Source organism: Vanacampus margaritifer, chromosome 6 (assembly GCF_051991255.1).
Source record: "Vanacampus margaritifer isolate UIUO_Vmar chromosome 6, RoL_Vmar_1.0, whole genome shotgun sequence".
NCBI lineage: Eukaryota > Metazoa > Chordata > Actinopteri > Syngnathiformes > Syngnathidae > Vanacampus > Vanacampus margaritifer.
In genome coordinates this window covers 27978294-27991418 of record NC_135437.1, presented here as the reverse complement: position 1 = coordinate 27991418, position 13125 = coordinate 27978294, and the positions used below count along the sequence as shown (strand labels likewise).

The 13125-nt window shown below is 40.6% G+C and overlaps 1 protein-coding gene across 15 annotated transcripts in view; it reads right to left on the bottom strand.

Moving 5' to 3' along the window:
* ppip5k1b (diphosphoinositol pentakisphosphate kinase 1b) overlaps positions 1–11556 on the bottom strand; it is a 36474-nt gene extending 24918 nt beyond the window's left edge. For 4 of the 15 annotated variants that reach the window (XM_077568040.1, XM_077568048.1, XM_077568049.1 and 1 more), the window contains exons 1-10: positions 11435–11553; positions 9168–9225; positions 4989–5455; positions 4152–4347; positions 3361–3451; positions 2004–2089; positions 1784–1938; positions 675–776; positions 437–598; positions 162–283 (exon numbers count right to left, since the gene is read on the bottom strand). In XM_077568040.1, the coding sequence (XP_077424166.1) occupies positions 162–283; positions 437–598; positions 675–776; positions 1784–1938; positions 2004–2089; positions 3361–3451; positions 4152–4347; positions 4989–5165 (1091 nt within the window). In that variant the 5' untranslated portion in view covers positions 5166–5455; positions 9168–9225; positions 11435–11553. Of the gene's footprint in view, positions 1–161; positions 284–436; positions 599–674; positions 777–1783; positions 1939–2003; positions 2090–3360; positions 3452–4151; positions 4348–4988; positions 5456–9167; positions 9226–9402; positions 9507–11290 lie in introns of those variants that run through there. The other 11 variants (XR_013294467.1, XR_013294466.1, XM_077568052.1 and 8 more) reach the window with 8 other exon arrangements.
* Positions 11557–13125: the final 1569 nt, after the last annotated feature.

Below are 13125 nucleotides of genomic sequence, written 5' to 3'. Positions count from 1 at the left end.
GAAAATAAAGTAGGTTCAATGAAGTTCATTCCACACCATGTTGTGACATACATCAATGAAAATCAAAAGAGAGAACGTTGGTAGATTATTTATTGCATCTTACCGCATTTGTGTTGGGTAACCAGCAGGAGATTTGATTGTAAGATGACGGCGAGACTTACCCGAGAACCTTGGCACAGTCGTCGTAATACTTCATGGAGTTTTTGACAAAGCTGAAGCCGTTGACGTCGCAGACAAACGAGTGGCCGTTGGCTCGGAGCAGGTCAAAGCCGCACACGGTTTGCTGCCATCACAAGCACACAACGAGGTTGATATACAGTTGGGGAACCAAACAAGATGGCAGAAATCAAGCAGTTCCATTTGGTTTGGTTTTGTAGCTGGGATGACATCACAGCACGGAAACACGGATCCAACTTGCCAGAATCCAGCTGCTTACCTTGAAGGCCAGGCAGACTTTTCGGGCGACCAGCTTCTCCATGGCGGTCAGCATGACGGGGTATCGGATCTCCTTCCCTTCGCTGTCCCGCTCCACCTTCCCGTCCAGCGCAGGAGACTTGCGGGCCTCCGCGTGGGCGTAATCCGGACCCACCGTGTACACCTGACAAACAATTCCCATGAGATGGAATTGTTTCTGTGTAAAAATGACTGACGGTGCACATGAGCGGCCACGCTACCTTCACGTCTGTACCGTCTGTGGGCATGAACTCCTCGTAGATGTACGAGCCCGTCTTGCGAACGCTGGTCTCGGGTGAGTATACGCTGCTGCGACTCCCGATCTTCAAGCAAGCGGGGATGCGGAGACACCAGAATTCCAGTCACACCCATGACAAAATTGAGCAGTAATCAATTTTATAATTAAGCATATATTTGTGGAGACTGGGGTCAAGTTGTATTTTACAATTTAAAAAAAAAGTTACTCCATGTTAAAGATTAGACAGCTTTTAATATGAAAAGAAAAATGCACTAAGCTGTCACCAACGTCTTACAAATGCAATTATGCCATCTAGTGGCAGAAAAATGACCTCAACACAAATCAATATCACACTCTTTTTTTCAGTACATCTTTTTCATTTTAACTCAATTATATGAATTATGAAATTACTGTATCAATGACTAAAAAATGCAGCCATATTTCTATTAGTTCAACATTTCCCCCCACTTTTATGTTAAAGAGTATGAAACTTAGAAAAAAAATATTTTATTGTACATTTACAACAGATGTAAAATTTGAGATTAATTGCAAGTTGAATATTGAAGTCATGCAATTAATAACGATTAAAAAATGTCATCGCCTGACACCCCTACTTTAAATGTATTGTATGTAAAACATTTTGGCCATACAGAAGATCGGAAAAATAAAATGAATACTAAAACTAATAAAAAATCAACTAAAACAAAGCATTTAAAACAATAATAATAATTTTAAAAAAAATTCCTCTAAGAATTAATTAAGACCAACTCAATATTAAAAAAAATAATAAAATAAAAACTATAATGAAAAATCCCAAATTATTGTAACCCCAGTTCTGATATGACTGAATGTTTCCGTTATAAAATTGACTATTCAACTGGCTTTATTTTCCCATTTTTGTGGGGAGAGGGACGTCAATCCTATTGTGATATTGAAGGCTTCTAAAGTTTTGGCAAAACTGCACTGGACTGATCACCAGTCAATCAAGGACGCAACAAATCACACCGATTCATTTGGAATATTTACGCCAGCGTCTGCACTTCTTCCAAATCTTTTCCCAACCTGACCCGCCTCGTGCCGATTTTGCTTTACCTTTCTAAAAAGTCTTTGGCTGCCGCCGCCTGCTGACGTTGGGTAGTAGATGTAGACGTTGTGGTCCTCGGCACACACGGGCTTCTCCACAAAAGGTTTGGGGAACACCTCCCCGTTCACCTCCACATGGTCCTCGCCCTCCACCAGGCTGCACTCTGAAACCAGTTTGCAAGCCTTAAACAGCTGCTGACAATCAGGAGGATTTTTCCCAAATGTTTACCTTCAGGGTTGTCTGGATCTCGGTTGAGCACGCCATATCGAGGTAGGTCGATGCCCTCCTCTTGAAGGATGCGGTACACTTCCCTCCTGCGGTACCAACAAGTTCTTACACTGTGCGCCCGCCTTTTTTCCCTTTGTGTTCGAGTCTAGCTACTGTAAGTTTTCTCAAGCTGCTCAAACTCCCGGCCCGCCACATTCTGATGGGGTCCCTCACATTTCTCATGCTCTCTCAAGGCTTTCTACCGATGAAAGCCGGATGCCAGGCAAGTTTGTGGCACGGGCAGAGTCGGGCAGAGAAGCTCACCAATCCACTGCAGTATCTGTAGCTCCGCCCTTAAGTTACTAAACCACTGCAGTTGAATGGTGACTTATGTTGGTACTAGGGTTGTCAAAATTAGTGCGTTCATTTTGAGGTAATTTAAAGTTCCTTTAACGCCACTATTTTTTTTAACGCGCGATTAATGACCGCCCCTTACTTGGAAAGCCTGTAGCGGATTTTCAGTCGCAACGCAGCAGACACGTCCATGTCGAAATTTAGCAGTACTAAATGTAATACAAATGCATATATTTGTGGAGACTGGGGTCAAGTTGTATTTTACAATTTTAAAAAAAAGTTACTTCATGTTAAAGATGAGATAGCTCTTAATATGAAAAGAAAAATGCACTGCGCTGTCACCAATGTCTTACAAATACAATTATGCCATCTAGTGGCAGAAAAATGACTTCAACACAAATCAATATCACACTCGTTTTTTTTTACAACACAATACATCTTTTTAATTTTAACTCAATTTTAGGAATTATTATGAAATTACTGTATCAATGACTAAAAGATGCAGCCATATTTCTGACAAAAGTATGAAAAATTAGGATTTTTTTTTATTGTACATTGTATTGTACATTTAGAACGATGTACAACTTGAGTTAACTATTGAAGTCATGCGATTAATTACGATTAAAAACTTGAACCGCCTGAAACCCTTAGTTGGTACACTTAATAACTTTGAAACATTGAAATAAACAGCATATAATACATAACAAAAAAGGAAACTGACAGTGACGAGCACACAGATTGTATTCGTGTGAGTGTGTATGTGGGGACAACACTGAGTTTTCACAGGCAAAGTGGGGACTTCACTGCCAAGTGCCAAGTAAGGACATTTTGGAGGTCCCCTTTTGTTTAGACCTATTTTTGAGTGTCAAGAATTGGTTTTAGAGTTTAGGTTTGAATTGGGTTGTGATTGAGGTTAGGGTAAGGAATGGTGGTAGGCAATCATTTTTGATGGTTGGCGCTAGGGGAAAGTTCTAGGAAAGACATGATATCAATGAGAAGTCACCACTTGGATGCGTGTGTATACCTGTCCTGAATGAAATACTGCATGTTGAGGTCATTGATGAGCAGTGGATTCCTGAGTTTAGCATATTCCACAGCTTTGTCCAGTGGAAAACCTGCACAAATGATACAAACAAAAAAACACATTCAGATGTTTAACAATTGACCTCGTGACATCTTTAGTATTTTGTTATCCAAGCATTTTACATTAGGATCGAGTTAAAAACATGTTACTGGTGTATTAAAAATGACATTTTATTCTGGGAGTAGAAAACTTCTCGTCACCCTCGTATGATAAATTATGACCCAAACACGCACACTGATGATTTGTGTGACTTTGTGAGAAGTGCGAATTAATACACCCGTCCGAATGTTTGAACTATTCATTACTTTATTAGAGCAGATGTTGAGCTGTTGAAAAATGTTTTAGTGCTGAAGAAATATTTTTTGCATGGCATCCCAAGTTTTTCAATGCGAAATATGGGTACCTACCCACCTATGATTTGACATTTTTTAATATTATTGATGTATATAAGAAATATATTCAATTAATTAAAAATAAGCATGTTATTGTATAATGTATGTATTATTCATTTTCTTAAAATTATTACATGTAGTAATAATATAGTATCATTTTCTCTGTGAAAAAAATGAAACGAGACAGAATTAATTGAGAAGTAGTAGTCATTTGGAGCAAATATCTGCTCATATCACAACTTTCTATCCGTGCTTTTCTTACTCCCAGTTAGAACCTAAAACTTAGAAGATACTTAGCATAGCCCCTTGAAAAATGTACATTCCTCCTGCAAAGGCTACCTTTGGAGTGAAAGGAGATGAGGCAGTCGCACAGCGGCCATTTGTCCACGGGCTCCTCCAGGATGACGTCCTCGGGAAAGATGACCACCTCGATGTAGTCGAACTTGCAGAGGCGCTCCAGGATGTGCGTCATGGGCTTGGACTTGGACTTCTTCATCATGCAGCAGATGCCGACCACAATCTGTCGCTCCGACGGCTGACGGGAAGGAACGCTTACATATCAACAGGTATCTGGCTTTGACATAAACCATTTTAGAGGCAGCAAAATGTTAGATGTATTGTTATTTAATCTGTGTGTATGTGTTCCCACAAGATATGTGTGTGAATATTCGTCATTTGAAGGAAAAACAATCCCCAAGTCGATGCTAACTTCCTGTTAGCATTTGAATGGGATCTTCCCCTTCGCTTTTAGCATTAGCGCTAGGCTAGCGATGTTTTAAAAACGAAGCATGTTTTGTATTTAAATATACAGTGGATGTTACTCTTATTGCCGTGTGTTTAGTTTCCCAGTTAACTCCAACTGGGGTGTCATTAAACAGCTTAAATGACGCTAACCAGACTAACATACACTTGCTAGTTGCTAATGCTACGCAAGCAAAATGTTGCATCCAGGGTGCTTCCACAGCGTCGGAAACTTTGGTTTTCTTCAATTATAACGTTTTAAGGGGAAAATAATCGTTTGGCCCAATTGGTCGATTGTTCTGGCAGAAGCTTGAAGGGCAATAATCGGCTGATTATTATCGGCGGCCGATTAATCGGTCAGGCCCTAATCAATATATTCTGTATTAGAAGAAAATTATCTTAGGGTAACCTAACAGACCTTCGGTTTTGACTTACCGACTCGTCGTCTTCGTCCTCCATGTCCTCTTCTCGGAACATGTCGATCTTTACGTCCGCCTCCAGTGGCTGCATATCGGTCTCTTCATCTTCGGGGTCGATGGTGGCAAAGTCAGCGCTGACCCGCCTCGGACCGTCCCCGGCGTCCAGTCGCCGTCCGTCACAGGATTCCGACATCACGTGTGTGACATGTCTAGGTCGGGGCTAAATTGTGATTTCCAGTTTGAACGAACGTGGTGCACTGCAGAAGATATCCGTAGTGCTTTCCGAGGAACTTCAGTCAACGTTCTTATGCCTCAAGAGAGCGGCAGGAGCGAAGAGGTAGCAACTCCAGCTTGGGGCTCTACAAAGACATTTCTGTCTGCGTCAGGACAGCAAAGATCCGAGCCTGAAGGACGACATGTCGCAGTTCCTCAACTTCACATTGCACCGCTGCACACCATTGTTTAGTTTTGCTTTCTTTCCCTCTGGTGAAAGAAACACGAGAGCAGAAAGTGTGATGGCAAACAGTTGAGCAAGTCGACTGTGCGTGATTAATCTCAGTTATGCAACAGCAGAAAAGCAGCAAGTTTGCAGAAGTTACGCACCACTGACAACAAGAATTTCTCCATACAAATATTTGCTGAAAAGTGTATCTACACAACTCCTACAACTGTTTTGTTCCAGCAATTGGTGAAATCCGCAAAGTAGTCTTTTTTTTTTTTTCATTTATTATGTTTTGAAACAACACTACGGAATTTTCAGTTTATGTTGATTATGGCCAGACCATATGGACAAAAGCGGTAATGTTATGCTTGAAGGAAGACCACATTTCCCATGAGGACACGCGCAATGCGTCGTTTTTTTAGCTCACGACATTCAAATTGGCTTCCGTCTTTGTAACGAATGGGTAAAGGCGGAAGTGACGTATGCCATAAAGCAGTCAGCACATTTGTAGTTTTTTGTGTGGCAGTGTTCCTACCACCCTCCTCAAAGTTGTTTAGTGCCAGTAAAAATGACACAGACCCCCTCAAGCCATGGCAAAGGTACCATTCATCTAGTTTGAAGTCAACGTTTCATCAGAAGAATTCTGAAAATATTTTATTAAGGTTGAAAAGTTCCTTAGTGCTACTTTAAGGCTGTAAAACCCTTGACAACACACTTATGAACACTTTTCTCAGACACGTATTAACATTTTCTCACGTTTCTTTCTTTTTTAAACACTCTCAGTATTCAAACCTTCAAATATTTTAAAAACTAGGTAACTACTGTAAACATAAACAAACAAGAAAAAACATGCAAAATTGCACACAAAAATCTGCGCAAGGCTGAGAAAACTCGTGTTATAGCGAGGGAACACTGTACATTAAATTAATAGTGACAACGGATTATGGGTCACTGGAAAATAGTTAAAAAAAAAATCTATTTAGCCGTCCATAAGTTTTTTCCCCCCAAAATGCTTCATTCTAGTTTAGTTTTTATTAGTTTCAGTTTTTTAATACAGTGTATTTGTCAAGCGCAACATCAAAAAAAGTTTACTAAGTGTTGTGTAATAAATTAAACTACAATTCTCAAATGACAATTTGACCTTATTTTAATTTTATTTAGTTAAATAAAATGTTTTTTTTTCACTTTTTGTTAACTATAATAACCTCGCTCCAATCCAGCCTAATAAAACACCAAGGATGGAATTGAGCTAGCAAATGGATAGATGGTCATGGGTGACCTTTTTTTTTGTTGCCAAATCACTTTAACTTTGTGTGAACTTCTGCAAAAAAAAAAAAAATTTTTTTAACGCAAACGGCAAAAAAAAATAATAATCCAGGTTTCAGAGAGCCACTCAAATGGTTGAGTGGACTTGACAAGCCTTACAAGAAGAAATACCTCAAACCGGATTTTGCAGCATGTGACGATTACAATTTAATCTGGCTTTGATCTGCATGGGAGTTACATGGTTGAAACACTACTTAAAAAAATAACTCCAAGAGGCACCCCGCTTTCATTTTCTAGTGATTCCCAACTAGCGCCACAAGAAACCGTCACAGTACCACATGGAATAATCTAAGTTCACTTGATATGGCAGGAAATTGTTATTTATGAATCACAAGATCATCTATCAGCCACGTAGAGCGACTAACAGTTTTAATTGTGCATGTGGCACTCCCGTGACAATTTGCCATGAAAATGGTGGATCTTCACCCAGCCTAGCTTCCAAGTCATGGGCGGAGAAACGTTTTGTGAAGGTGGTATGATTTCAATTAGACAAATTATTTCATCATAATCCGGCAAAAAAAAAAAAGTTACTGGATTTGGTTGTTTAATTTCACGCGTGTTGGATAATACAAAATGTCCTCTTCAATAATTCCCACTCAATTGAGAAAATTCTTAACAATCATCAATTATTACATTCATTCTTGTCAGACTGCACCTGCTGATTGCGTAATCAGCCCAACCCCCCCCCCCTCCCCCTTCCAAACACTCTTGTTAACAGTTCAACCTTGGCGGAGGTCTGCCCGTGTTGCGCCATTTCTCCGATGACATATCTCAAATAATCTGCCGCTGACCTTGGCCGCTATAAATACCCGCGAGACGGGACCTGAGGGGGCCGAGCCAAGGCCCGGGCGGGGTTGGTGGGGAAATTTATACAGACGGGCTATGCTAACCACAAGATAAGTCATCCCGACTTAGCTTTGAGGTGACGACAAGTGGTACTAAAACTGAGAGGAGACCCTGGCTGGGCCTTGCAGAGATAAATGTGCACAGAACTACTTGCAGGAAGGCGCCGCTTTAACGATGCCATGTTTGGGACCTATTTTACCATCACAAGTTCTAGCAAAATACTTTGAGTGCTGTTGTCTTTTCCTTGTGTCATGAGCCGCAAATAGCAGAGAACTTCCTGTTTGACATGCTGGATGATCACAAATGTTCGTCACCGTCGCTGTCTTTTCAGGTCTGCATTAGCCAAGGAAAAAAATTAAATAAAATCCAATCTGATTTATTTATTTATTTGAAGAGCATCATTTTTCATTGCAGCATCATTTCAATTTGGCAGCTTATTCTATTTGCGTGCAGCGTAACCGCTGAAAGCTGCTTCACCGTGTTTACTTTGAGAACTTCCTGTCTGGCATGCTTCCCCGCAAATCAACGTCTAAATTAGCCGGATGACCACAAATGTTCCCCGGCGTCACCGTCGCTGTCTTTTCGGGTCTGCATTAGCAAGGGGAAAAGAAAAAAAATCAAATCTTACTTACTTATTTATTTATTTGAAGAGCATCATTTTTAACCTGAATTTAAAAGCATTTACTTATGGCTAATTTGACTTCTATTTGCAGCTTATTCTATTTGCAGTTTATTCTATTTGCGTGCATCATAACAGCTAAAAGCTGCTTCGCCGTGTTTACTTTGAACTCTGGGTTCGACTAATTCACTCAAGTCTACAGATCTCATAGTCCTGCTAGTGCTATGTTTCTATTAGAATTTCTTTAATTGAACTAAGGAATCTTTTTTTTAATGCGGGCAGAAGCCTGAATACTGGACAAAAGTCACAAAACCCACGTAAGGTTGGAATTTCTAAACCTCAGAACTGTAAGGCAGACGTGCGAACCACTAGGGCCCCATGCTGCCGTTTCTTAATCACCAAAACACAAATATAAGCTCAAATACAGATTGAGTGTACTAAAAGTTTTTGAGTCACTTTCTTTTGTGTATTGTTTTTTTTTATGTGGTATGATTCGCAGTGCGGAAAAATTGCCGCCTGGCAGGACGTTTTTTCTGTCCCCGACTGCAGTTGGAGAAGTTCTATGGCCGTCAAACTGCTCCAACACCACTGATCAAAACCAGGCCAGGTAAAGTCTAGCCGGCGGACTGCACTTGAACTCGGCATCAACAACAGCTCAATGCAGTGATGCTTTGGAGAACGCTAAATCTTGACCTATACCGACTTCAGGCTGCCTCATCATCTTCCACTCGAAGCATTTGAAAATCCTCGAGTCGAACAAATCCTGTTTTGGGAATCTTGCCTTGGGCAACGTAAATTGTACAACGCGTTGGAGCAGCGCGACGGCCATAAAGCTTCTCAAACTGCCGCTGAAGTGCCGGCGGGGACAGGATTTATTTTTTGGGCCTGGCGGCAATTTTGCAACGGCCTTCAAAAAGTCAATTAGCAAAATATGGGCAAGGGAGCGGGCATACAGTACTTACAAAAGTGCAAAGCTAAGCCGTCTAAATGCTGATGACTTCACGTCTGCCCGAATGAAACCTGAAACCACATAGAAACAAGGACTTGCATCATTATAGAATTCTCTGAATAAAAGCCAATTAAAAAAGAGGTGAGAAAGATGCAATAAAACAAGATCAAACGCACCCTTCAAAAAGACAACTCACATCTGAGAATTAAAATGCTCAACACATTGTGAACCCCCCCATCGTCCTTTACCTTTAACACAGAATCCAGCAAAGTGCTGTCACACATCAACGCTGCATCCCACAATCAAATAATGAGACGCCATCAGCCGCAAAGTCTGGCATGAAGTCTAAAATCGTTGTTGGCCAGCGACAATTGCTTTCAACACCGCAGAGCGAGATAAGTGCGTGTCAGGTGTTAAACGTCACACGACAGCAACACAGAAAAATTGCAGAATAATACCAGCTTTTTACAAGCAGCGTGAAAGGGACCAATAAAACCCGTATGTTTCTTTTTAACCTTTGAGACAGTCAGTTGAAGGAAGGCCGTGTTGAATTTATGGGACTCTTGATTAGATGACAGCGACAAGCCTCATGACGCTGACTGTTAAGATGTCAACGCAGCTCACTTCTAATCGACATCAACTAAAGATACAAAGAATGCTGATGATTTGTCCGCCAGTTATCGGCGCCACTTATCCTGAGCGCAGCGCGCAGGCTCACTTTTGTTCTCAAAAGGGAACTATTTTCTTATCTACACTAAGTATGCTGCACAAGGGAAAAGATGTTATCAGTTTTAAAAATGTTTGCTGGTTGATTTACTAACAACATTGTTCACCATAAACTTGAAGGCACAAGTTCACAAACCAAATATTAAAGGGATACAAAAATCTTTCACACATTTTACAAGCACAAAAGCACATTTAGTCACAAATCTACTTTATTTATAGGGCACTTTGAAAAAAAAGTCCTACACATAATAAAATATTTTCATTTATCGTAAAACAAAAAATAAAATATTATTTTCCAAATATACAAAATAATTGCCAATGACAACCACTGAAGTAAGCAGTATTGGTGGGCGGATCGATCCAAATATCGATATTATCGATATCAAGTCAGTATTGATATTGGATCGATACTGACACTATAATATAGATCTAGTAGTTTGTTTTTTTTGGTTACATGATCATCTTTCACATCTTGATTATTTAGGTTGAAAACGAAGCGATGAAGGCAGAATTTTTTGTTTTGCATTTGTAGTACAAACAGTATATGATAATTTGTTTACATTTCTTTTCCTATAATCACTTTGTTTAAGAAAGTTAAAAATATATATATTGTTATGGCTGTAATGTTTCGGGGGGGGGGGGGGTATTGATGAAGTATTTTCTATTTATCAATAAACATTGTCCTAATTTTGTCCTTTGTTTAAAAAGGAAACAACACAAAAACACTTAAAGGTTGAAAATTGATTGGGGAGCAGCAATTCGATGATACAGCTACCTTAATTAAAAAAATAAAAATTATATATATATATATACCACAACTTTCAAAGAGTATCAATATCCGTGATACTGGTTCTGTATTTACTTGGTATTGGATCCATACCAAAATTTCACAAACCACTAGTAAGCAGCCCGGGCCAACTAAATGAAATGTAACATTTAGTATTTGTGTTTATAACATTTTTGTTTTGTTTACTACCAATGAGTCTTCTTTGTGCATTTTCTTTAAATCTAAGAACTGCACTCGGTCAACTCACTGCCATCTGGAGGCCAAGGTGTGCACAATACAAACATCACATACAACTGTGTACCTTTCGAGCAGGTGGCATAGAAGCTTGCTTTTTCTTTCTTTTTTTCTAGTAATTTAAATTTGTGCGAAAGTGTTATCTGTTCTTGTGAGTACTCGAATGTGAGGACTTGTATAAACATTTCACAATCTTATTCGGATAAATGTGGTAGTTAAAGCACATTGCTATGGTTAAAATGAGCATTAGTAAAGACAAACATTTTGGGCAAATTACATTAAACGGAGCCAAAGTCGCTTGCAGAATCTTGTGTTGCTGTGTAGTGTTGCAAATGAATGAGCGTGGGAACTGAGAGCGTTCACGGCGCAACTTCCTGACTCCAACTTACGTACGTGAGTCTCTTCAGCGGGCATCGTGTTCTTTGTGGACCTTTCCCACGCACACGGCGGCCATGCAACCACAATTAAATCAAACTCCAACACTTTGCCACTGGCCGGCCGACAGGACTTTAGTTCAAATGAACGCCACTTACCCGTGAACAGGTCGTAAAAATAAAAATAAAAAAAATCCCCGCCGCGTCCACTTCCTTGTTTCCCCCTCCACCCCCGCCCCCTCCCCGAGTCAAGTGGACCCGAGGGGAAGCTGGCGAGAAGTTCACGTCCGGTCAAAGCACCACCGCACTAAACTGACGGGACGGAGACATCCTCACCCTCCTCCTCCCAATCCTTCCCCTTTGCCGACCTCCACAAGTCCCCTCCCGCTTCGTAACCACTCAAACCCAGTCCTCACTCCCTGCTAACGGGGAGAAAGCTTAGGCTGTCCCCGCGACGGTGCTGCCACCTAGCGTCCCGTGCCCGTGCACTGCAACAATCAGCGCAGTGAGCAACATACCTAACGTGGGCAATAAACGGCCCATACTTTCTACCGATTTATGATATTCAAAAAGTTTATTTTTAAGTTTATTCCATACATTATTATTATTATTATTATTATTATTATTAATCTTATGCATTAACATGTTTAAAACATTTATTATATTTCTTTTGAGGTTTTCATTTATCATTTTATTATTATTATTAACCTTATCATTTTATGAATGTTATACTTACCATTATTATCCTTGTTTATTATCATTTATATCATCATCGTTATTTTCTGTACCAGAGCTGGGCACTTCCGTTAATCGTCAATTCCCATCAATGACAATGCCCAACAAAATTAACTGAATAAGAAGGATCGTCTAAAAGGGATCGACGCTTCAGTCAGTGTATTTTTTCAAGGCTTCGTTCCATTGTGCACTCACCGAAAGTTAGCCATCGCCATTGACGGGATCAGGAAGTGACGATTAACGGGCGTGTCCAGCTCTGTCTGGCGAAAGACAGACTACACCCTGGATTGGTTAGCGCATACTATTCACACTCACATTTACACCATCACTGTGGTGGCAAATCCAGGTCCAGAAAGTAAAAGCCCTGCCACAGTTTGGCTTTAGCCCCAGGTGCTAGCTAGCTAGCTCCCTTGGTGCTTGTTTACCTGCTAGCACCTGTGGCTAAAGCCAAACTGTGGCAGGGTTTTTACTTTCTGGACCTGGATTTGCCACCTCTGTTTACAATTTACTTGATTTTAAAAAATAACTCAATTAGATTAGACTAGCTAGCTAGCTCCCTAGCTAGCTCCCATGGTGCTCGTTTACCTGCTAGCTAGCTAGCTACCTAGCCAGCATCAGGGGCTAAAGTCAAACTGTGGCAGGGTTTCTACTTTTTGGACATGGATTTGCCACTTCTGCTGTGTAGGAACTGAACACACGTCATGTGAACACAAGTCTTACTACGTCGCCAGTAACCTATTACAATTGTTATTATTAGTATCAACATTATTCAATTTCTCTTAGCTTAGCTTTTAGCCTTTCAGAAGGCCATCGCAAGCCTTACAAAATTTTATGTCCATAATTTCACTTCTTCGCTTCATCGTGAGTGACATAGCCACATGCCAGCCAGACTAGCCGGTTAGCCAGACGCGAGCCTGGCACACCGTCAAGAAAGTGCGGAACAGACATCGATCCCATCATGCAATGGGGCATGAGAAGCCGGTCTGTGCCGCCGCATAAGGAAGTGAGTGTTCTCAACAAGCCGGTAACGTAAATTCTCCCTCCTTCCTCTTCGTACTCTATCACCGCTTATGCTGCATCCAAATGTGTGTGGGATGAAAAAAAATACTAAATAT